At 40.8% G+C, this 26923-nt stretch overlaps 1 protein-coding gene across 1 annotated transcript in view; it reads right to left on the reverse strand.

Moving 5' to 3' along the window:
• The window catches only part of LOC139756525 (protein turtle homolog B-like), a 207413-nt gene that overhangs the window by 23114 nt on the left and 157376 nt on the right, over positions 1-26923 (reverse strand). Inside the window, exons 9-10 of the mRNA XM_071676009.1 lie at positions 23688-23981; positions 7840-8012 (exon numbers count right to left, since the gene is read on the reverse strand). Of these exons, the coding sequence (XP_071532110.1) occupies positions 7840-8012; positions 23688-23981 (467 nt within the window). The remainder of the gene's footprint in view (positions 1-7839; positions 8013-23687; positions 23982-26923) is intronic.

Genomic DNA, 26923 nt, shown 5'->3' on the forward strand with positions numbered 1-26923 from the left:
ATCATTAAATTTTAGGGAGAATAAAAAGATGTTCTGGAAGGAGGTAAATAAAGTGCATAAGACAAGGGAGCAAATGGGAACTTTAGTGAAGGGCGCAAATGGGGAGGTGATAACAAGTAGTGGTGATGTGAGAAGGAGATGGAGTGAGTATTTTGATGGTTTGTTGAATGTGTTTGATGATAGAGTGGCTGATATAGGGTGTTTTGGTCGAGGTGGTGTGCAAAGTGAGAGGGTTAGGGAAAATGATTTGGTAAACAGAGAAGAGGTAGTAAAAGCTTTGCGAAAGATGAAAGCCGGCAAGGCAGCAGGTTTGGATGGTATTGCAGTGGAATTTATTAAAAAAGGGGGTGACTGTATTGTTGACTGGTTGGTAAGGTTATTTAATGTATGTATGACTCACGGTGAGGTGCCTGAGGATTGGCGGAATGCGTGCATAGTGCCATTGTACGAAGGCAAAGGGGATGAGAGTGAGTGCTCAAATTACAGAGGTATAAGTTTGTTGAGTATTCCTGGTAAATCATATGGGAGGGTATTGATTGAGAGGGTGAAGGCATGTACAGAGCATCAGATTGGGGAAGAGCAGTGTGGTTTCAGAAGTGGTAGAGGATGTGTGGATCAGGTGTTTGCTTTGAAGAATGTATGTGAGAAATACTTAGAAAAGCAAATGGATTTGTATGTAACATTTATGGATCTGGAGAAGGCATATGATAGAGTTGATAGAGATGCTCTGTGGAAGGTATTAAGAATATATGGTTTGGGAGGCAAGTTGTTAGAAGCAGTGAAAAGTTTTTATCGAGGATGTAAAGCATGTGTACGTGTAGGAAGAGAGGAAAGTGATTGGTTCTCAGTGAATGTAGGTTTGCGTCAGGGGTGTGTAATGTCTCCATGGTTGTTTAATTTGTTAATGGATGGGGTTGTTAGGGAGGTGAATGCAAGAGTTTTGGAAAGAGGGGCAAGTATGAAGTCTGTTGGGGATGAGAGAGCTTGGGAAGTGAGTCAGTTGTTGTCCGCTGATGATACAGCGCTGGTGGCTGATTCATGTGAGAAACTGCAGAAGCTGGTGACTGAGTTTGGTAAAGTGTGTGAAAGAAGAAAGTTAAGAGTAAATGTGAATAAGAGCAAGGTTATTAGGTACAGTAGGGTTGAGGGTCAAGTCAATTGGGAGGTGAGTTTGAATGGAGAAAAACTGGAGGAAGTGAAGTGTTTTAGATATCTGGGAGTGGATCTGGCAGCGGATGGAACCATGGAAGCGGAAGTGGATCATAGGGTGGGGGAGGGGGCGAATATTCTGGGAGCCTTGAAGAATGTGTGGAAGTCGAGAACATTGTCTCGTAAAGCAAAAATGGGTATGTTTGAAGGAATAGTGGTTCCAACAATGTTGTATGGTTGCGAGGCGTGGACTATGGATAGAGTTGTGCGCAGGAGGATGGATGTGCTGGAAATGAGATGTTTGAGGACAATGTGTGGTGTGAGGTGGTTTGATCGAGTAAGTAACGTAAGGGTAAGAGAGATGTGTGGAAATAAAAAGAGCGTGGTTGTGAGAGCAGAAGAGGGTGTTTTGAAATGGTTTGGGCACATGGAGAGAATGAGTGAGGAAAGATTGACCAAGAGGATATATGTGTCGGAGGTGGAGGGAACGAGGAGAAGAGGGAGACCAAATTGGAGGTGGAAAGATGGAGTGAAAAAGATTTTGTGTGATCGGGGCCTGAACATGCAGGAGGGTGAAAGGAGGGCAAGGAATAGAGTGAATTGGAGAGATGTGGTATACCGGGGTTGACGTGCTGTCAGTGGATTGAATCAGGGCATGTGAAGCGTCTGGGGTGAACCATGGAAAGCTGTGTAGGTATGTATATTTGCGTGTGTGGACGTATGTATATACATGTGTATGGGAGTGGGTTGGGCCATTTCTTTCGCCTGTTTCCTTGCGCTACCTCGCAAACGCGGGAGACAGCGACAAAGCAAAAAAAAAAAAAAAAAAAAGATATATATATATATATATATATTATCCCTGGGGATAGCGAGTTAGCGGAAGAACGAAAGAATGGCCCAATCCACCCACATACACATGTATATATACATACACGTCCACACACGCATATATACATACCTATGCATCTTAACGTATACATATATATACACACAGACATATACATATGTACACATATATATGATTCATACTGTCTGCCCTTATTCATTCCCGTCGCCATCCCGGCGCACATGAAATGACAACCCTATCCCCCGCATATGCGCGACGTAGTTCTAGGAAAAGACAACAAAGGCTACATTCGTTCACACTCAGTCTCCAGCTGTCATGTATAATAAACCGAAACCAGAGCTCCCTTTTCATATCCAGGCTCCACAAAACTTTCCATGGTTTACCCCAGACGCTTCACATGCCCTGGCTCGATTCATTGACAGCACGTTGACCCCAGTATACCACATCGTTCCAATGGACTCTATTCCTTGCACGCCTTTCACCCTCCTGCATGTTCAGGCCCGATCACTCAAAATCTTTTTCACTCCATCTTTCCACCTCCAATTTGGTCTTCCACTTCTCCGCGTTCCCTCCTCCTCAGACACATATATCCTCTTGGTCAATCTTTCCTCACTCACTCTCTCCATGTGACCAAACCATTTCAAAACACCCTCTTTTCCTCTATCAACCACACTCTTTTAATTATCACACATCCTCTTACCCTTTCATTACTTACTCATCAAACCACCTGACATCACATATTGTCTTCCAACATCTCCTTTCAAGCACATCCACCCTCCTCCGCATAGCTCTATCTATATCCCACGCCTCGCAACCATATAACATTGTCGGAACAACTATTCCTTCAAACATACCCATTTTTGCTTTCCGAGATAACTTTCTCGCCTTCCACACATTATTCAACGGTCCCAGAACTTTCGCCCCCTCCCCCACCCTTTGACTCACTTCCGCTTCCATGGTTCCATCCGCTGCTAAATCCACTCTCAGATATCTAAAACACTTCACTTCCTCCAGTTTTTCTCCATTCAAACTTACCTCCCAATTATCTTGCCCCTCAACCCTACTGTACCTAATAACCTTGCTCTTATTCACATTTACTGTCAGCTTTTTTCTTTCACACACTTTACCAAAGTCAGTCACCAACTTCTGTAGTTTCTCACCTGGATCAGCCACCAGCGGTATATTATCAGCGAATAACAAATGACACTTCTCAAGCCCTCTTATCCACAACAGACTGCATACTTGCCCCTCTCTCCAAAACTCTTGCATTCATATCCCTCACCACCTCATCCATAAACAAATTAAACAACCATGGAGACATAACGCACCCCTGCCGGAAGCTGACGTTCACTGGGAAGCCAATCATCTTCCTCTCTTCCTACTCGTACACATGCCTTACTTCCTTGGTAAAAACTTTTCACTGCTTCTAGCATCTTACCTCTCGCACTATATATTCAATACCTTCCACAAAGCATCTCTATCAACACTATCATAAGCCTTCTCTAGATCCATAAATGCTAGATACCTAAATGCCTTTACCCTCTCAATCAATACACTCCTGTACAATTTCCCAGGAATACTCAACAAACTTATACCTTTGTAATTTGAACATTCACCTTTATCCCCTTTGCCTTTGTAGAATGGCACTATACATTAAGATTTGGAGATCTTAGATATGACACCGAGTTCTAGGTCATTAATGTATTATGAAAAGTACTGGGCCTAGGACCGACCCCTTTGGCACACCAATCGATACGTCTAGCCAATCTGAGACTTCGCCGTTTAATACTACACGCTGCTATCTTCCGGTAAGCCAGTCTCTGATTCATGTACAGAGTTCTTCACCGATTCCGTGTGCTTTGAATTTATGTAAAAGTCTCTTGTGAGGTACTTTATCAAAAGTCTTTTGGAAATCTAAATATACTACATGAGAAGGAATTTTTTTCGCCCCAATTCTGATAAATAACGTCAAAAATTCCAGTAAATTCGTGAGGCAGGATCTTCTATAGCGGGGACAGTGTTGGTTGTCCAATATAACATTGTGTTCTTCTAGAAACGTGACAATCTTATCTCGTATTATTTTTTCCACCTTTTTACCTAACACTGACGTAAAGCTAATTGGGCGGTAGTTCAAGGCACACTTTTTATCTCCTTTTTTATATAGAGGAGTAACATTTGCTAGTTTCCAGTCAGTTGGCACCTGACCATCCGATAGAGATTTGTTGAATATTTTTGTTATGTGGTATATCAGCTGTCTCCTGACCTCCTTTAAAAATCTTGGAACTAAGTTATCTGGGACGTTGGATTTGTTAGGACTTAATTGGTCCAGGTATTTAAGTACTTCAGAGCTCTTTATTTCTCTAGCCTTCAACTATTCTTCATCAGATCCTTGAAACATTTTCATTGGTTGTGGTATTCGAGATGTTTCTTCAATTGTGAATACGGAGTTAAAATGATAATTTAGTATGGTAGCCATTTCCTTGTCGTCAGTAGTTAGTGTGTCATGTTCGTTTCGTAATGGTCCAATTGCTTCTTTTATTGTCTTCCTTTGTCTTATATATTTGAAGAATTTCTTAGGATTATTTTTAACTTTGAAGGACATGCTTCTTTCTTCCTCTAGTTTACTCTGTCTTATGACATTCTTACACTCTCTTTGGATTTTGATTAGTTCCTGGTGATTTTCATCGTTTCCCATTGATTTGAATTTCTCATGCTTTCTTTTGGCGAATTAGTCCTTCTGTTTTCCCATTCATCTATGATGGTATTGAAATATTGCAAGTTCTCTTCGTAATTCATGGAATATGTTTATTTTCAATCTTGAGTAGTGTGTTTGTAGAATTATTCCACATTTCCTCTACTGTGTAAACGTCAAGAAGTTTTGTCCAATTGGTACTGAGAATTTATTGTCTAATGTTTTCAAAATTTGCTCACCTGCAATCTGTGATCAAGAGTTTGTTGTCATTTATTTCATAATCTAAATTCATCTCTAATCTAATCAAAGTGTGATCGCTGTTTGAGAAACTCTCTGATACTTCGCAAGAGTTGATTAAGTTTGTCACTGGTGAGGACAAGATCAAGAATGTTTTTGCCTCGTGTTGGTTTTTTAATCAACTGTTCTAGAAAAGCGTCTTCAATCAGTTCCGTTAGTCTTCTTTTTGCTTAGGTGATCTGTAAGTAACGCCGAGATGTAGTTTACTTTTGAACTTGTCGGTATTGTCAATATAAAGAGAGTGGTAAGTGTGTGTGTGTGTCTACTTTGCTTATCTTAATAGCACTTAGATTGTTATCAACGTAGATCAAAACCCCACCACCTACTCTGTACAAGCCATCTTTCGTAAATAGTTTGTATCCAGGTATTGCTAACTCGGCCATTAAGTGTTTATTCTCAGAAATTATCCTTGTTTTTGAGATTGCAATAATGTTCGGTTTTTCAGTAACTGCATAGGATATAAGTTCATCATAGGATATAATTTCATCATAAGATATAAGTTCATCGCGTTTCGTAATGATGCTCCGGACATTTGTGTATATTAAAGTTATTTTCTTCTGAGTTGATTTCTGGAGTGAATTTGCCTTTTCTTACTGTGGGTATGTGTGCGTGTTTGTATCATCATTGTTAATGTGTGCGTCGTGTGCAGAAGCGGGAGAGAGACGGTTCTTCATCTGTTTTGTGTTCGCTGCCTTACCCTGACCTTCCTCGCACAGGACCCTACCAGAATCGTTCCTAAAAGTTACCAGAGAGTTGACCTGTCCTCGTGGTAACCCGCTACTTATACTGCCAGTGTTGACCCCAACTGACCCTACTTGACCTTTCTTTGCTAATTCCTCTGGTTGTGAGGTGACCGCTACTAGCCGAGGATCCCTACCGCCAATGTGCCGTCCATCCTCTACCTTGTTCCTCAGATCCCGTTCACACTCACATTCCCCCTGCGCCAACCTACCCCCACAACTACCTCCTCACTATCTCCCACTCTCCTAGTTCTGTCGTTAGCTAGACCGTGATTTGCTCTCCTGACTAGTTTATCTCTATCTAAAGAAAGTCCTAATATTCTCGTCCAGTATGCTGCCAAGGCGGGCTTTCCCTATTCCATTTAAGTGAAGACCGTCACTAGCGTACAGAGATCTATCATGACTAAAATGGTCCCACAGGTCTACACTAAACACATCATCCTCCTCCCTACAGACAGCTTCGATTCTTCTGTTTATCCCCAGCATTCTACTGAGGCGTACAGGAATCGACTTCATACCTTGGCAGCAATGCCGATATCATAAGCTTCCTACGACTTTCCTTGAACTTGTTAGTAAGTTTCCTGTACCTTGCTACTATTTCTTTCGATGTCCCATTAACTACAACGTTCGTCCTCACCTGAACGACAAAAATCACCTCCTCGGGATTGTATTAGACGATGTCGTCCAACTTATCTAGAAGGTGTTCTATCTTAGCACCGGCATAACACAAGTTCTTCGCACACAACTCCTGGTTCTGATGTCTGACTATAGAGTGCCCGACCAGGATGATGCTACGATCATCCTGTACTTCATCATCTAGTTCGCTAAACCTAGTGTGAGTGGAGAGTTCGCTCGGTTGTTGGGTAATGTGGCGACAAGTTTTCATCGCAGGTTGGAAGGTGCAAGTATCTTCCAGCTTCGTCTCAACGTTTTCTATCCTACTATCTTAACTATCTTACTATCTTAACTCTCTTACTATCTTAACTATCTACCGTGGATGATATACCTGTGTCTGTTTCCTGTATCGCAACCGCTAAGAACCCAGCTTCCGCTTCCTATCCTTTCATCCTAACACCTGCCGAAAGCCTACCAGAATGGTGCAGGTCGTGACGTGCAACTTGGTACAGGACTAGGTCGTTCTAGTGTTCTTATTCCATGTTTAGCTATGTATACATGATAAACATTTTGTTTTCCAAAATGCCATTAGTTAAAGGCTTCCTTGAGTATGTTATTCCAAGTAGTGTTAAAGACAATTTATTTCGTGGTTTTCTAGAACTGGCATAGGCTTGTGGTGTCCAATGGACACCAATATATAACATTTTACTGCACAAGAGTTGTTTGCACCACCTTCCTATCATCCTTCACTTAGTGCTACAGATACCAATAGCCTCTTAAACCACTGGTTTAACATTATCAACATTACATTTAAGAGATGAATTTTGAAAGATATTTCAAAGAAACTTCCAGTTTACCGCATGAGACGTTTCTCAGCACCCGCAATATTCATTGTTTTGCATTACTTTGATGAATCTTCTCTTTTAGAACTTAACATGTTAAACCTTTTAACAATGCCTAGTCTGAGATTTTGTTCGTTATCTATCTCTTGTATATCTTGTTCTCTCTCTCTCTCTCTCTCTCTCTCTCTCTCTCTCTCTCTCTCTCTCTCTCTCTCTCTCTCTCTCTCTCTCTCTCTCTCTCTCTCTCTCTAAGCAGTAGGTGGTAGGCAGCCACCGACCAGGGAGGTATGTTACCCCGTACAGTCCACCTGGGTATGGTGAGGGTTAGTGGTGGCTGTGCAGTTGAGGCAACGTTACGGTTTGGCTTCGTTATACATTGGGTAGTGCAGGAGGTTGTGAAAAAAGCTTACGCCTCACTTTACGTAAAACATGCCCAAATCGAGGATGTTATTGTTGAAATGATAATAAACTGAAATGATTTTCAAAATTGCTTTGTTTTAATGTATGGCGAAAGTGCACCTGAGCGATGGGTGTTGAGGAGGGGAGCAGTTCCGGGAGTTCCTCTCTCTCATTATATAGCAGGGAGAAGAGCAAACCCTAAGTGCTGCTGACTCCAGCTGGAACGGACTCTCAGAAATATGGCCGCAAGTAACTCACGAAGAAGTTTGGGTTGGCTGAGGTGAGATTGAAGATGTGGTCTCCATCATGAAGCTTTGCCTGTAGATGGAACTGCTGGGTGAGGCCGCCGCTGCTGCCCGCCACACACCTAACCCTGACGGAGGTACGAGTTCTCTGTCCCACTGTGCAGTTGCTCGGCGGATCTGGCTTACCTGGGAATGATGGCACAGACGAGAGTTTACCACTGAAAAAAAATGTAAGAAAGGAAGTTTACCTGTAAGATAGTGTACCTTCGATAGAGGCAGTGTGAGAGGGAAAGTTTACCTGTAGGATAGTGTACCGACGAGAGAGGCCGTGTGAGAGGGAAAGTCTATCTGTAAGATAGTGCACCTACGAGAGAGGCAGTGTAAGAGGGAAAGCTTACCTATAAGACATTGTACCTACGAAAGAGGCAGTGTGAGAGGGGAGGTTTACCTGTAAGATAGTGTACCGACGAGAGAGACAGTGAAAGAAGGGAAGTTTACCTGTAAGATTGTGTACGTACGACAGAGGCAGTGTGAGGGGGAAAGTTTGCCCGTAAGATAGTGTACCTACGAGAGAGGCAGTGAAAAAAATGAAGTTTACCTGCTAGATAGTATACCTACGAGAGAGGTGGTGTAAGAGGGGACGTTTACCTATAAGATAGTGTACCTACGACAGAAACAGTATAAGAGGGGACGTTTATCTGTAAGATAGTAAACTTACGAGAGAAGCGGTGTAAGAGAGGAAGTTTACCTGTAAGATAGTGTACCTACGAGAGAGGCAGTGTAAGTGGGGAAGTTTACCTGTAAGATGGTGTACCTACGAGAGAGGCAGTGTAAGTGGGGAAGCTTACCTGTAAGATAGTGTACCTACGAGAGAGTCAGTGTAAGTTGGGAAGTTTACCTGTAAGATGGTGTACCTACGAGAGAGGCAGTGTAAGGGAGAAAGTTTGCCCGTAAGATGGTGTATCTACGAGAGAGGCGGTGAAAGAAGGGAAGTTTACCTGCAAGATAGTGTACCTACGAGAGAAGCAGTGTAATAAGGAAAGTTTACCCGTAAGATAGTGTAACTACGAGAGAGGCAGTGTAAGAGGGAAAGCTTACCTGTAAGATAGTGTACCTACGAGAAAGGCAGAGTAAGAAGGGAAGTTTACCTGTAAGATAGTGTACCTGCGAGCGAGGCAAGGTAAGAGGAAAAGTTTATCTGTAAGATAGTGTACCTACGAGACAAGCAGTGTAAAACGGAAAGTTTACCCGTAAGATAGTGTGCCTACGAGACAAGCAGTGTAAGATAGAAAGCTTACCTGCAAGACAGTATACCTACGAAAGAGACAGTGTAAAAGGGTTAATTTACCTAAGGAAAGTAAGAGAGTGTATCTACGAGAGAGACGGTGTAATAGGGAAAGTTTACCAGTAAGATAGTGTACCTGCGAGAGAGGCAGTGTAAGAGGGAAAGTTTACCTGTAAGATCGTGTACCTACGAGAGAGGCAGTGTAAGAAGGAAAGTTTACCTGTAAGATAGTGTACCTACAAGAGAGGCGGTATAAGAGGGAAAGTTTACCTGTAAAGTAGTGAACCTACGAGAGAGGCAGTATAAGAAGGGAAGTTTACCTGTAAGATAGTGTACTTACGAGAGAAGCAGTGTAAGAGGGAAAGTTTACCTGTACGATAGTGCACCTACGAGAGTAACAGTGTAAGAGGGAAAGCTTACCTGTAAGACAGTGTACCTACGAGAGAGACAGTGTAAGAGGGAAAGTTTACCTAAGGTAAGTAAGAGCGTGTACTTAAGAGACAGCGTCAGTGTAAGAGGGAGAGTTTACCTAAGGTAAGTAAGAGTGTACCTTTGAGAGAGGCATTATAAGAAGGGAAGTTTACCTTTAACATAGTTTACCTACGACAGAGGCAGTATCAGAGGGAAAGCTTACATGTAAGACAGATACCTACGAGAGAGACAGTGTAAAATGGAAAGTTTACTTAAGGTAAGTAAGAGAGTGTACATATGAGAGAGGCAGTGTAAGAAGGGAAGTTGACCTGCAAGATAGCGTACCTACGAGAGAGGCAGTGTAAGAGGAAAAGTTTACCTGTAAGATCGTGTACCTACGAGAGAGGTAGTTAAGTGTCTTAAAATGATGTTCATCCAGTGGAGGTTATCCATTTGGGTTTAATTGTGGTTGAGGTTTACATATGGGGCGAAAGTACTGTCTCTTGGGACAAGCTCACTTATAACTCTTACATGGATATTTACATATTGACTGTGTACTTCACAGAGATCCACATGGACCAGTGCAAAGTGAAAATGAAACAAATCATATAACAATATTACCAGTGACCTGACAACGTCAGGCACACACAAAGATCTCCTCAGTAAAAAAGACCATTGATGTGGCAGAGGCAAAACGGTATCACCTTGAGGCAATACATAGTCTTCTTTATTGATACAATGTAACTATCATATACTTACTTTATATCAGTAAAGAAGAATAAACTTGAGAAAATACTTCTCTACAAAGTGAAAGCATTTCTATAGTAGTTACAAATATAAAACATGTATTTTTTTTTTACTTATGGTTGTAGGGGTTCCGCACACTGATTCACCGACACAGGCACAGTGAATCAATGACATAGGGATGCTGGGTCACTGACGTAGTCACACTGAGTCAAAGAAACAGGTACACTGAACCAATGACACAGTCAAAGTGAGTCACAAACACAGGGACACTGAGTCACTCACACGGGCACGTTGAGTCACCGACACAGGCACGATGAGTCGATGACACAGGAACACTGAGTTACTAATGTCAAAGTGGAATTGTTCGTCGTAATAGGTTTCATTAACTAATCAGAGTCATTATCTTGCAATTAGCATCTGTGGAAAATGGTTCACCGTTCATGTCCTGTAGAGCTGGGTGGTCATAAGGTGTTATGCTGGAGGACTAATGTATTGATGGTGGACGAGGGAGTCTCAGGGGTGGCCAGTGGAGGAGGAAGTCATGACTGCTGCCTCCTCCCCCCCCTAACAGTATATCTGTGTGTGGGGGGGGGGGGGGTGGCTATTCTTGCCGGAGATGGCCAGGCGAGGACCAGTGAAGGGTTGAAAGAGGGGGCATTGTCTTGGTAACTGAGCAAGGAGGGAAGAGGCTACAGCAGGTGAAGAGTGTAGGAAGAAGTGAGAGTGAAGGGAGAGGAGTGTGAGAGTGGTGGAGAAACGGAAAGAATCTAATCCTGTTAAAGAAATATGATCATTGTATAGACTAGAGTGATGCCATCTCAGTTACTAACATCTTACACATGTACCACGAAAAACATAATTGAATCTCTTATCATTAAATACACAAAGAATTGTAGCATTGATAGCGAAGGTTTATACAAATTGAATAGCTTTATTGTTTATAAAATTTGTAAACAGTTCCCTTTCTTGTCCACATAGTAGATTTATGATACGCATGTTGCCTGATCTCAACGCATCCGACCTCCATTTGGGGAGTCGCTTGTTTACCAAATAGGCGTCCAAGCTACGTCTCTTCGTTGTATATCAACTGTTATACTTCATTCTTGTATCTCCCATGATGATGTGATTATTACACGAAAGTACACTTGGGAAGTTATTTTGTTTCATTTCCACTTGGACATATACGAAAATATTTGATCACGTGTGCAGTTGTGATCTTTTTCTATATTTTTATTTATTTATTTTATTTTGCTTTGTCGCTGTCTCCCGCGTTAGCGAGGTAGCGCAAGGAAACAGACGAAAGAATGGCCCAACCCGCCCACATACACATGTATATACATACATGTCCACACACGCACAATACACATACCTATACATCTCAAAGTACACATATATATACACACACAGACACATACATATATACACATTTACATAATTCATACTGTCTGCCTTTATTTGTTCCCATCGCCACCTCGCCACACATGGAATAACAACCCCCTCCCCCCTCATGTGTGCGAGGTAGCGCTAGGAAAAACACCAAAGACCCCATTCGTTCACATTCAGTCTCTAGCTGTCATGTAATAATGCACCGAAACCACAGCTCCCTTTCCACATCCAGGCCCCACACACTTTGCATGGTTTACCCCAGACGCTTCACATGCCTTGGTTCAATCCATTGACAGCACGTCGACCCCGGTATACCACATCGTTCCAATTCACTCTATTCCTTGCACGCCTTTCACCCTCCTGCATGTTCAGGCCCCGATCACTCAAAATCTTTTTAACTCCATCTTTCCACCTCCAATTTGGTCTACCACTTCTCCTCGTTCCCTCCACCTCTGACACATATATCCTCTTGGTCAATCTTTCCTCACTCATTCTCTCCATGTGACGAAACCGTTTCAAAACACCCTCTTTGCTCTCTCAACCACACTCCTTTTATTTCCACACATCTCTCTCACCCTTACATTACTTACTCGATCAAACCACCTCGCACCACATATTGTCCTCAAACATCTCATTTCCAGCATATCCACCCTCCTGCGAACAACTCTATCCATAGCCCACGCCTCGCAACCATACAACATTGTTGGAATCACTATTCCTTCAAAAATACCCATTTCTGCTTTCCGAGATAATGTTCTCGACTTCCATACATTCTTCAAGGCTCCCAGAATTTTCGCCCCCTCCCCCACTCTATGATTCACTTCCGCTTGCATGCTTCCATCCGCTGCCAGATCCACTCCCAGATATCTAAAACACTTCACTTCCTCCAGCTTTTCTCCATTCAAACTTACCTCCCAATTGACTTGGCCCTCAACACTACTGAACCTAATAACCTTGCTCTTATTCACATTTACTCTTAACTTTCTTCTTTCACACACGTTACCAAACTCAGTCACCAGCTTCTGCAGTTTCTTACATGAATCAGCCACCAGCGCTGTATCATCAGCGAACAACAACTGACTAACTTCCCAAGCTCTCTCATCCTCAACAGGCTGCATACTTGCCCCTCTTTCCAAAACTCTTGCATTCACCTCCCTAACAACCCCACCCATGAACAAATGGAGACCATGGAGACATCACACACCCCTGCCGCAAACCTACATTCACTGAGAACCAATCACTTTCCTCTCTTCCTACACGTACACATGCCTTACATCCTCGATAAAAACTTTTCACTGCTTCTAACAACTTGCCTCCCACACAATATATTCTTAATACCTTCCACAGAGCACCTCTATCAACTCTATCATATGCCTTCTCCAGATCCATAAATACTACATACAAATCCATTTGTTTTTCTTAGTATTTCTCGCATACATTCTTCAAAGCAAACACCTGATCCACACATCCTCTACCACTTCTGAAACGACACTGCTCTTCACCAATCTGATGCTATGTACATGCCTTCACCCTCTCAATCAATACCCTCCCATATAATTTAGCAGGAATACTCAACAAACTTATACCTCTGTAATTGGAGCACTCACTCATATCCCCTTTGCCTTTGTACAATGGCACTATGCAAGCATTCCGCCAATCCTCAGGCACCTCACCATGAATCATACATACATTAAATAACCTTACCAACCAGTCAACAATACAGTCACCACCTTTTTAAATAAATTACACTGCAATGCCATCCAAACCTGCTGCTTTGCCGGCTTTCATCTTCCGTAAAGCTTTTACTACCTCTTCTCTATTTACCAAATCATTCTTCCTAACCCTCTCACTTTGCACACCACCTCGACCAAGACTCCCCACATCTGCCACTCTATCATCAACCACATTCAACAAACCCTCAAAATACTCACTCCATCTCCTTGTCACATCACCACTACTTGTCATCACTTCCCCATTAGCCCCCTTCACTGAAGTTCCCATTTGCTCCCTTGTCTTACGCACTTTATTTACCTCCTTCCAAAAAATCTTTTTATTCTCCCTGAAATTTAATGATACTCTCTCACCCCAACTCTCATTTGCCCTCTTTTTCACCTCTTGCACCTTTCTCTTGACCTCCTGCCTCTTTCTTTTATACCTCTCCCACTCATTTGCATTTTTTCCCTGCAAAAATCGTTCAAATGTCTCTCTCTTCTCTTTCACTAATAATCTTACTTCTTCATCCCACCACTCACCACCTTTTCTATTCTAATCAACCCACCTCCTACGCTTCTCATGCCACAAGCGTCTTTTGCGCAAGCCATCACTGCTTCCCTAAATACATACATAAAAAAAAAAAGAAAAGAAAAAAAAAAAAAAAAAAAAATATATATATATATATATATATATATATATATATATATATATATATATATATATATATATATATATACATATATATATTATTTTTTTTCTTTTGCTTTGTCGCTGTCTCCCGCGTTTGCGATGTAGCGCAAGGAAACAGACGAAAGAAATGGCCCAACCCACCCCCATACACTAGTATATATATACACGTCCACACACGCAAATATACATACCTACACAGCTTTTCATGGTTTACCCCAGACGCTTCACATGCCCTGATTCAATCCACTGACAGCACGTCAACCCCGGTATACAACATCGATCCAATTCACTCTATTGCTTGCCCTCCTTTCACCCTCCAGCATGTTCAGGCCCCGATCACACAAAATCTTTTTCACTCCATCTTTCCACCTCCAATTTGGTCTCCCACTTCTCGTTCCCTCCACCTCCGACACATATATCCTCTTGGTCAATCTTTCCTCACTCATTCTCTCCATGTGCCCAAACCATTTCAAAACACCCTCTTCTGCTCTCTCAACCACGCTTCTTTTATTTCCACACGTCTCTCTTACCCTTACGTTACTTACTCGATCAAACCACCTCACACCACACATTGTCCTCAAACATCTCACTTCCAGCACATCCACCCTCCTGCGCACAACTCTATCCGTAGCCCACGCCTCGCAACCATACAACATTGTTGGAACCACTATTCCTTCAAACATACCCATTTTTGCTTTCCGAGATAATGTTCTCGACTTCCACACATTCTTCAAGGCTCCCAGGATTTTGGCCCCCTCCCCCACCCTATGATTCAATTCCGCTTCCATGGTTCCATCCGCTGCCAGATCCACTCCCAGATATCCAAAACACTTTACTTCCTCCATTTCTTCTCCATTCAAACTTACCTCGCAATTTACTTGACCCTCAACCCTACTGTACCTAATAACCTTGCTCTTATTCACATTTGCTCTTAACTTTCTTCTTTCACACACTTTACCAAACTCAGTCACCAGCTTCTGCAGTTTCTCACATGAATCAGCCACCAGCGCTGTATCATCAGCGAACAACAACTGACTCACTTCCCAAGCTCTCTCATCCACAACAGACTTCATACTTGCCCCTCTTTCCAAAACTCTTGCATTCACCTCCCTAAGAACCCCATCCATAAACAAATTAAACAACCATGGAGACATCACACACCCCTGCCGCAAACCTACATTCACTGAGAACCAATCACTTTCCTCTCTTCCTACACGTACACATGCCTTACATCCTCGATAAAAACTTTTCACTTCTTCTAACAACTTGCCTCCCACGCCTTATATTCTTAATACCTTCCACAGAGCATCTCTATCAACTCTATCATATGCCTTCTCCAGATCCATAAATGCTACATACAAATCCATTTGCTTTTGTAAGTATTTCTCACATACATTCTTCAAAGCAAACACCTGATCCACACATCCTCTACCACTTCTGAAACCACACTGCTCTTCCCCAATCTGATGCTCTGTCCATGCCTTCACCCTCTCAATCAATACCCTCCCATATAATTTACCAGGAATACTTAACAAACTTATACCTCTGTAATTTGAGCACTCACTCTTATCCCCTTTGCCTTTGTACAATGGCACGATGCACGTATTCCGCCAATCCTCAGGTACCTCACCATGAGTCATACATACATTAAATAACCTTACCAACCAGTCAACAATACAGTCACCCCTTTTTTTAATAAATTCCACTGCAATACCATCCAAACCTGCTGCCTTGCCGGCTTTCATCTTCCGCAAAGCTTTTACTACCTCTTCTCTGTTTACCAAATCATTTTCCCTAACCCTCTCACTTTGCACACCACCTCGACCAAAATAACTGGAGGGATGTCTGATCATTAACTTGTTGAGGCTAAGGTGAAGATTTGTATGGGTTTTCAGAAAAGAAGAGTGAATGTTGGGGTGAAGAGGGTGGTGAGAGTAAGTGAGCTTGGGAAGGAGACTTGTGTGAGGAAGTACCAGGAGAAACTGAGTACAGAATGGAAAAAGGTGAGAACAATGGAAGTAAGGGGAGTGGGGGAGGAATGGGATGTATTTAGGGAATCAGTGATGGATTGTGCAAAACATTCTTGTGGCATGAGAAGAGTGGGAGGTGGGTTAATTAGAAAGGGTAGTGAGTGGTGGGATGAAGAAGTAAGATTATTAGTGAAAGAGAAGAGAGAGGCATTTGGATGATTTTTGCAGGGAAAAAATGCAATTGAGTGGGAGATGTATAAAAGAAAGAGACAGGAGGTCAAGAGAAAGGTGCAAGAGGTGAAAAAGAGTGCAAATGAGAGTTGGGGTGAGAGAGTATCTTTAAATTTTAGGGAGAATAAAAAGATGTTCTGGAAGGAGGTAAATAAAGTGCGTAAGACAAGGGAGCAAATGGGAACTTCAGTGAAGGGCGCAAATGGGGAGGTGATAACAAGTAGTGGTGATGTGAGAAGGAGATGGAGTGAGTATTTTGAAGATTTGTTGAATGTGTTTGATGATAGAGTGGCATATATATATATATATCTTTTTCTTTTCTTTTAAACTATCCGCCATTTCCCGCATTAGCGAGGTAGCGTTAAGAACAGAGGACTGGGCCTTTGTGGAATATCCTCACCTGGCCCCCCTCTGTTCCTTCTTTTGGAAAATTGAAAAAAACAAAAAAAAAAAAACGAGAGGGGAGGATTTCCAGCCTCCTGCTCCCTCCCCTTTTAGTCGCCTTCTACGACACGCAGGGAATACGTGGGAAGTATTCTTCATCCCCTATCCCCAGGGATATATATATATATATATATATATATATATATATATATATATATATATATATATATATATATATATATATATATATATATATATATATGTATATATATATATATATATATATATATATATATATATATATATATATATATATATATATATATATATATATATATATATATATATATATATATATATATATATATATATATATATATATATATATATATATATATATATACATATATATATATATATATATATATATATATATATATATATATATATATATATATATATATATATATATATATATATATATATATATATATATCCGTGGGGATACGGGAGAAAGAATACTTCCACGCATTCCCCGCGTGTCGTAGAAGACGACTAAAGGGGACGGGAGCGGTGGGCTAGAGACCCTCCCGTCCTTGTATTTTAACTTTCTAAAGGAGGAAACAGAAGAAGGAATCACACGCGGAGTGCTCATACTCCTCGAAGTCTCAGACTGGGGTGTCTAGATAAGTGTGGATGTAACCAAGATAATAGAAAAGGAGAGATACCCAGTATGTTTGAGGGAAGGAACCTGGATGTTTTGGCTCTGAGTGAAACGAAGCTGAAGGGTAAAGGGGAAGAATGGTTTGGTAATGTTTTAGGAGTAGTCAAGGGTTGGTGAGAGGACAAGAGCAAAGGAAGGAGCAACACTAAAGGGGATAAAGGTGAGTGCTCAAATTACAGAGGTATAAGTTTGTTGAGTATTCCTGGTAAATTATATGGGAGGGTATTGAATGAGAGGGTGAAGGCATGCACAGAGCATCAGATTGGGAAAGCGCAGTGTGGTTTCATTGGTAGAGGATGTGTGGATCAGGTGTGCTTTGAAGAATATATATGAAAAATAATTAGAATAACAAATAGAACTGTATGTAGCATTTATGGATCTGGAGAAGGCATATGATAGAGTTGATAGAGATGCTCTATGGAAGGTATTAAGAGGGTAGGATGTGAGAGGCAAGTTGCCAGAAGCAGTGAAAAGTTTTTATCGAGGATGTAAGGCATTTGTACCAGTAGGAAAAAAGGGAAGTGATTAGTTCTCAGTGAATGTCGGTTTGAAGCAGGGGTGTGTGATGTCTGCATAGGTGCTTTGAAATGGTTTGGTCACATGGAGAAAATGAGTGAGGAAAGATTGACAAAGAGGATTTATGTGTCAGAGGTGGAGGGAAAGAGGAGAAGTGGGAGACTAAATTGGAGGTGGAAAGATGGAGTGAAAAAGATTCTGAGTGATCGGGGTATGAACATGCTAACGCGGGAGACAGCTACAAGGTATAATGAAATATATAGCGAGGTAGCGCAAGGAAACAGACGAGAGAATGGCCCAACCCACCCACATACACATGTATGTACATTCTCGTCCACACACGTAGAGATACGTATCTATACATTCCAACGTATACATATATAAACATATATATATATATATATATATATATATATATATATATATATATATATATATATATATATATATATATATATATATATATATATATATATATATATATATATATATATATATATATATATATATATGGCGTGCATAGTGCCATTGTACAAAGGAAAAGGGGATAAGAGTGAGTGCTCAAATTACAGAGGTATATGTTTGTTGAGTATTCCTGGTAAATTGTATGGGAGGGTATTGATTGAGAGGGTGAAGGCATGTACAGAGCATCAGATTGGGGAAGAGCAGTGTGGTTTCAGAAGTGGTAGAGGATGTGTGGATCAGGTGTTTGCTTTGAAGAATGTATGTGAGAAATACTTAGAAAAGCAAATGGATTTGTATGTAGCATTTATGGATCTGGAGAAGGCATATGATAGAGTTGATAGAGATGCTCTGTGGAAGGTATTAAGAATATATGGTGTGGGAGGCAAGTTGTTAGAAGCAGTGAAAAGTTTTTATCGAGGATGTAAGGCATGTGTACGTGTAGGAAGAGAGGAAAGTGATTGGTTCTCAGTGAATGTAGGTTTGCGGCAGGGGTGTGTGATGTCTCCATGGTTGTTTAATTTGTTTATGGATGGGGTTGTTAGGGAGGTAAAGGCAAGAGTTTTGGAAAGAGGGGCAAGTATGAAGTCTGTTGGGGATGAGAGAGCTTGGGAAGTGAGTCAGTTGTTGTTCACTGATGATACAGCGCTGGTGGCTGATTCATGTGAGAAACTGCAGAAGCTGGTGACGGAGTTTGATAAAGTGTGTGGAAGAAGAAAGTTAAGAGTAAATGTGAATAAGAGCAAGGTTATTAGGTACAGTAGGGTTGAGGGTCAAGTAAATTGGGAGGTGAGTTTGAATGGAGAAAAACTGGAGGAAGTGAAGTGTTTTAGATATCTGGGAGTGGATCTGGCAGCGGATGGAACCATGGAAGCAGAAGTGGACCATAGGGTGGGGGAGGGGGCGAAAATTCTGGGAGCCTTGAAGAATGTGTGGAAGTCGAGAACATTATCTCGGAAAGCAAAAATGGGTATGTTTGAAGGAATAGTGGTTCCAACAATGTTGTATGGTTGCGAGGCGTGGGCTATGGATAGAGTTGTGCGCAGGAGGATGGATGTGCTGGAAGTGAGATGTCTGAGGACAATGTGTGGTGTGAGGTGGTTTGATCGAGTAAGTAACGTAAGGGTGAGAGAGATGTGTGGAAATAAAAAGAGCGTGGTTGAGAGAGCAGAAGAGGGTGTTTTGAAATGGTTTGGGCACATGGAGAGAATGAGTGAGGAAAGGTTGACCAAGAGGATATATTTGTCGGAGGTGGAGGGAACGAGGAGAAGAGGGAGACCAAATTGGAGGTGGAAAGATGGAGTGAAAAAGATTTTGTGTGATCGGGGCCTGAACTTGCAGGAGGGTGAAAGGAGGGCAAGGAATAGAGTGAATTGGAGCAATGTGGTATACCGGGGTTGACGTGCTGTCAGTGGATTGAATCAAGACATGTGAAGCGTCTGGGGTAAACCATGGAAAGCTGTGTAGGTATGTATATTTGCGTGTGTGGACGCATGTATATACATGTGTATGGGGGGGGGTTGGGCCATTTCTTTCGTCTGTTTCCTTGCGCTACCTCGCAAACGCGGGAGACAGCGACAAAGTATAAAAGAAAAAAAAAAAAATTATATATATATATATATATATATATATATATATATATATATATATATATATATATATATATATATATATATATATATATATATATATATATATATATATATATATATATATATATATATATATATATATGGGAGTGGGGGGCTGGAACTCCTCCCCTCTCTTTTTTTTTTTTTTTTCCAAAAGAAAGAACAGAGAAGGGGGCCAGGTGAGGATATTCCCTCAAAGGCCTAGTCCTCTGTTCTTAACGCTACCTCGCTAATGCGGGAAATGGCGAATAGTATGAAAAAAAAAAAAAATATATATATATATATATATATATATATATATATATATATATATATATATATATATATATATATATATATATATATACACAGACATATACATATATATATATGCACATGTACATGATTCATACTTGCTGCCTTTATGCATTCCCGTCGCCACCTCGCCACCCATGAAATGACAACCCCCTCCCTCCGCATGTGCATGAGGCAGCGCTAGAACAAGACAACAAAGGCCACATTCGCTCACACTCAGTCTCTAGCTGTTATGTATAATGCACCGAAAGCACAGCTCCCTTACCACATCCAGGCTCCACAAAACTTTCCATGGTTTACCCCAGACGCTTCACATGCCCTGATTCAATCCATTGACATCACGTCGAACCCGGTATACCACATCGTTCCAATTCACTCTATTCCTTGCCCGCCTTTCACCCTCCTGCATGTTCAGGCTCCGATCACTCAAAATCTTTTTCACTCCATCTTCCACCTCCAATTTGGTCTCCCACTTCTCGTTCCCTCCACCTCCGACACAAATATCCTCTTGGTCAATCTTTCCTCACTCATTTTCTCCATGTGACCAAACCATTTCAATACACCATCTTCTGCTCTCTCAACCACACTCTTTTTTTTACCACACATCTATGTTACCCTTTCATTACTTACTCGATCAAACCATCTCACATCATATACTGTCCTTAAACATCTCATTTCCAACACATCTACTCTCCTCCTTACAACCCTATTTATAGCCCATGCCTCGCAAACATATAACATCGTTGGAAAAACTATTCTTTCAAGCATGCCCATTTTTGCTTTCCGAGATAATGTTCTCGTCTTCTACACTTTTTTCAACGCTTCTAGAACTTTCGCCTCCTACCCCACCCTGTGACTCACTTCCGCTTCCTTTGTTCCATCCGCTGCCAAATCCACTCCTAGATATCTATAACACTTAACTTCCTCCAGTTTCTCTCCATTCATACTTACCTCCAAATTGTCTCGTCCCTCAACCCTACTCTACCCGATGACATTGTTCTGACTCACATTTACTCTCAGCTTTCTTGTTTCACACACTTCACCAAACTCAGTCACCAGCTTCTGCAGTTTCTCACCCGAATCAGCCACCAACGCTGTATCATCAGTGAACAACAACTGACTCAGTTCCCAAGCTCTCTCATCCACAACAGACTGCATACTTGCCCCTTTCTCCAAAACTCTTGCATTCACCTCCCTAACAACCCCATCCATAAACAAATTAAACAACCATGGAGACATCACACACCCCTGACGCAAACAGACGTTCTTTAGGACCAATCACTCTCCTCTCTTCCTACTCGTACACATGCTTTACATCCTCGATATATATATATATATATATATATATATATATATATATATATATATATATATATATATATATATATATATATATATATATATATATATATATATATATATATATATATATATATATATATATATAAATATATATATATATATATATATATTTTTTTTTTTTTTTTTTTATACTTTGTCGCTGTCTCCCGCGTTTGCGAGGTAGCGCAAGGAAACAGACGAAAGAAATGGCCCAACCCATCCCCCATACACATGTATATACATACACGTCCACACACGCAAATATACATACCTACACAGCTTTCCATGGTTTACCCCAGACGCTTCACATACCCTGATTCAATCCACTGACAGCACGTCAACCCCGGTATACCACATCGATCCAATTCACTCTATTCCTTGCCCTCCTTTCACCCTCCTGCATGTTCAGGCCCCGATCACTCAAAATCTTTTTCACTCCATCCTTTCACCTCCGATTTGGTCTCCCACTTCTCCTCGTTCCCTCCACCTCCGACACATATATCTTCTTGGTCAATCTTTCCTCACTCATTCTCTCCATGTGCCCAAACCATTTCAAAACACCCTCTTCTGCTCTCTCAACCACGCTCTTTTTATTTCAACACATCTCTCTTACCCTTACGTTACTTACTCAATCAAACCACCTCACACCACACATTGTCCTTAAACATCTCATTTCCAGCACATCCATCCTCCTGCGCACAACTCTATCCATAGCCCACGCCTCGCAACCATACAAAATTGTTGGAACCACTATTCCTTCAAACATACCCATTTTTGCTTTCCGAGATAATGTTCTCGACTTCCACACATTCTTCAAGGCTCCCAGGATTTTCGCCCCCTCCCCCACCCTATGATCCACTTCCGCTTCATGGTTCCATCCGCTGCCAGATCCACTCCCAGATATCTAAAAACACTTTACTTCCTCCAGTTTTTCCCCATTCAAACTTACCTCCCAGTTGACTTGACCCTCAATCCTACTGTACCTAATAACCTTGCTCTTATTCACATTTACTCTTAACTTTCTTCTTTCACTCACTTTACCAAACTCAGTCACCAGCTTCTGTAGTTTTTCACGTGAATCATCCACCAGCGCTGTATCATCAGCGAACAACAACTGACTCGCTTCCCAAGCTCTCTCATCCACAACAGACTTCATACTTGCCCCTCTTTCCAAAACTCTTGCATTCACCTCCCTAACAACCCCATCCATAAACAAATTAAACAACCAAGGAGACATCACACACCCCTGCCGCAAACCTACATTCACTGAGAACCAATCACTTTCCTCTCTTCCTACACGTACACATGTCTTACATCCTCGATAAAAACTTTTCATTGCTTCTAACAACTTGCCTCCCACACCATATATTCTTAATACCTTCCACAGAGCATCTCTGTCAACTCTATCACATGCCTTCTCCAGATCCATGAATGCTACATACAAATCCATTTGCTTTTCTAAGTATTTCTTACATACATTCTCCAAAGCAAACACCTGATCCACACATCCTCTACCACTTCTGAAACCACACTGCTCTTCCCCAATCTGATGCTCTGTACATGCCTTCACCCTCTCAATCAATACCCTCCCATATAATTTACGAGGAATACTCAACAAACTTATACCTCTGAAATTTGAGCACCCACTCTTATCCCCTTTGCCTTTGTACATATATATATATATATATATATATATATATATATATATATATATATATATATATATATATATATATATATATATATATATATATATATATATATATATATATATATATATATATATATATATATATATATATATATATATATATATATATATATATATATATATATATATATATATATTAGTGTTACGTATGGTGTCACTTGGGACAGGAGAACGAATGATTAAATGTATAGTTACAGTGAAGATTATACACCACAGTTATTTCTAACCTATGTATTGTTAACTCTAACGTTAAGATGACGAGAGGCATTTCGTCTTGTCAAGAATATACAAAAGCCTTCATGATCTACCATCGTTTTGTTATTGCATGTTAATTACATTCATAAGATGGCGCCCATGTCTCTCACCTGCAGGTATGATGTGGAATACACAGGGATCCCTTTGGGTTCCGATCTCGTTAGACGCCCAACAGAGCAGCGTGCCGTAATCTAGGGACGTCATGGGAGTGTAGGTGATAATACTATGGCTGCTGGAGGAGGTGAAGCGCCCCTGGGGTACGTCGATGGTGTCTGCTGTGTTATTGAACGTCCACTGGAAGGATGCCTGTAGCGGGTTGGCCTGTACAGAACACGTCACTTCGGCGTCCTCGTAGCGACCTACGGCGTATGATGTTACCTGTCCTGGTGAGCATACTGGAGCATCTGAGGGAGCATAAACGGAAAATACTTTGTAAACTGTTGTGTGTCCATGTGGCTTCCTGAGCAGTGGAATGCGAATACTACTGAAGAGACTGCTGCATTCACAGGAGACCTATCTGGCAGTAAATGGCAATATTATAGACTATTGTATTGACAAATAGGCGTTTCAGGAATTAAGGCATTGATTTTGATGTGTTAACCTAAAGGGACTTAAGCGCATGCAAACTATATTTCCTATCTTAAATCTATGGTAATGTGAATCGGAATAAGAACGGAGACATATTTTGTAAATTATTTCTCACTTTGAAAGACACTGAGTTTTGCTGTTGCACAAACATGTCTAAAGAGGATGAATTGTGTTGCTACCATTAGGATACACGTGGAGTGAAGACATGAGGATCATACATGCCGTGAGAGCGTGTATAGTCTATCGAAAATCGTCTTGAACACACGAAGAAAGTGCTTGAGTTTTTTAATCTATGATTACAAAATCAATTTTTTGGCCTTGACTTTGGCAATCGATAGGCCTAAAGCCGAAATTACCAAAATAGTCGGAAAATGACCAGTTGTAACAAAGGTATATTGCAAAAGACGCTCCTTAAAGAGAGAGAGAGAGAGAGAGAGAGAGAGAGAGAGAGAGAGAGAGAGAGAGAGAGAGAGAGAGAGAGAGAGAGAGAGAGAGAGAGAGAGAGAGAATACATGGGAGTCCATGTGAAAGATACACAACATAGGGCCCGTTGGCCTAGTTCACATGAGTTTACATAAGACAGACAGACAACAGCAGGCCTAATTGGCCCACGACAGGGTTGTCTGATACAAAAAAGATAGGGCTTTTAACTTGTCAAGAAAATGTGATTCCGTTCAGCAATTTTTAAAGCTATCATTGACTCCCTGTTGTTGCACATTAGGGTTCCACTGTCGCCGTTACCGCTCTCGTTTATGCAATTTATTTCTGGCGTTTTCTCAAAGTATACGTGAATCTATAAAATGTTTATTTAAACGAATTGTGAAGGTATTTATAGTCTTAGCATTCACTACGTCTGATGGTAACTTATGCCAGTAATCTATAGGAAAAGAAGCTTTTTCCCACGTCCGTACTACATCTTTTAGTTTTGTATTTTATTCCATTTGTTCTGATCATATTTTCTTGAATCTAGAAAAAAGATATTCGTGATTAATCCTATCGAACTTGATCTGGACTTGAACACTTGGATTAAGTCGTATCGAAGTCTACGTTTTCTAAGGGAAAAGAGAACCAATCGTTTTAACCTGTCTTCGTATGCAAGATTTCTAAGATATGGGATGGAGTTTGTCGTGCATCTTTGTACTTGCTCTAATTTCTCTCGTCTTGTTTATAGTTTGGGGACCAAAACTGGACTGCATATTCAAGGTGTGGTCTTACTAGAGTAGTATAAAGTGTGAGAATTGTTTCTGGTGCATCATAATCTATGTTCCTGGCTATGAAACCCAACATTTGGTTACCTTTTTTACTTGCTGCTTGACACTGTTTAGTGTATTTCAGACTTGCTAATGACAACTCCAAGGTTCTTTCTTCGTTCACTTTAGTTAGAATAGTTTGTAGTCGTAACGTGTATTCTTGTCTCCAAAGTGCATAACTTTACACTTGTGTACATTAAACTTCAATTGCCATCAGTCTGACCGCTCTGCTAGTAAGGTAAGATCTCTTAATCATTTCATTGTCCCGCCTGTTTACAACTCTGCCTCCTTAATTAGTATCGTCAGCAAATTTGGAGACCTTAGATGTGAGACCAAGTTCTAGGTCATTAATGTATATTATGAAAAGAATTGGGCCTAGGACCGACCCCTGTGGCACACCACTAGTTACGTCTAGCCAATCTGAGGATCTGCCGTTTAACTCTACAAGCTGCTTTCTTCCGATAAGCCAGTCTCTGATCCATGTACAGAATACTTCACCGTTTCCACGTAGTCTGAGTTTATGTAAAAGTCTCTTGTAAGGTACTTTACTGAGAGCCTTTTGGAAATCTAAATATATTACATCAGATGGTAATTTTTCTCCTCAATTCTGATAAAAAACATTAAAAGATTCCAGTATATTCGTGAGGCAGGATCTTCTATAGCGGGAACCGTATTGGTTGTCCGATATGATTTTGTGTTCTAGAAACGTGACAATTTTATCTCGTATTATTTTTTCCATCATTTTACCTAACACTGACGTAAGGATAATTGGGCGGTAGTTCAAGGCACACTTTTTATCTCCTTTTTTATATATAGGAGTAACATTTGCTAGTTTCCAATCAGTTGGCACCTGACCATCCGATAGAGATTTGTTGAATATTTTTGTTATGTGGTACATCAGCTGTCTCCTGACCTCCTTTAAAAATCTTGGAGCTAAGTTATCTGGGACGTTGGATTTGTTAGCACTTAATTGGTCCAGGTATTTAAGTACTTCAGAGCTCTTTATTTCTCTAACCTTCAACTCTTCTTCATCAGATCCTTGAAACATTTTCACTGGTTGTGGTATTCGAGATGTTTCTTCAATTGTGAATACGGAGTTAAAATAATAATTTAGTATGGTAGCCATTTCCTTGTCGTCAGTAGTTAGTGTGTCATGTTCGTTTCGCAATTGTCCAATTCCTTCTTTTATTGTCTTCCTTTGTCTTATATATTTGAAGAATTTCTTATGATTATTCTTAACTTTGAAGACTATTCTTTTGTCTTCGTCGTTTTTACTCTGTCTTATGACCTTACACTCTCTTTGGATTTTGATTAGCTCCTGGTGATTTTCATCGGTTCACATTGATTTGAATTTCTTATGTTTCCTTCTTTTGGCGAATTAGTCCTTCTGTTCTATTCATCTATGATGGTTTTGAAATATTGCAAGTTCTCTTCGTAATTCATGGAATATGTTCATTTTCAATCTTGAGTAGTGTGTTTGTAGAATTATTCCACATTTCCTCTACTGT

This window comes from Panulirus ornatus, chromosome 22, assembly GCF_036320965.1.
Source record: "Panulirus ornatus isolate Po-2019 chromosome 22, ASM3632096v1, whole genome shotgun sequence".
In the NCBI taxonomy this organism is placed as follows: domain Eukaryota; kingdom Metazoa; phylum Arthropoda; class Malacostraca; order Decapoda; family Palinuridae; genus Panulirus; species Panulirus ornatus.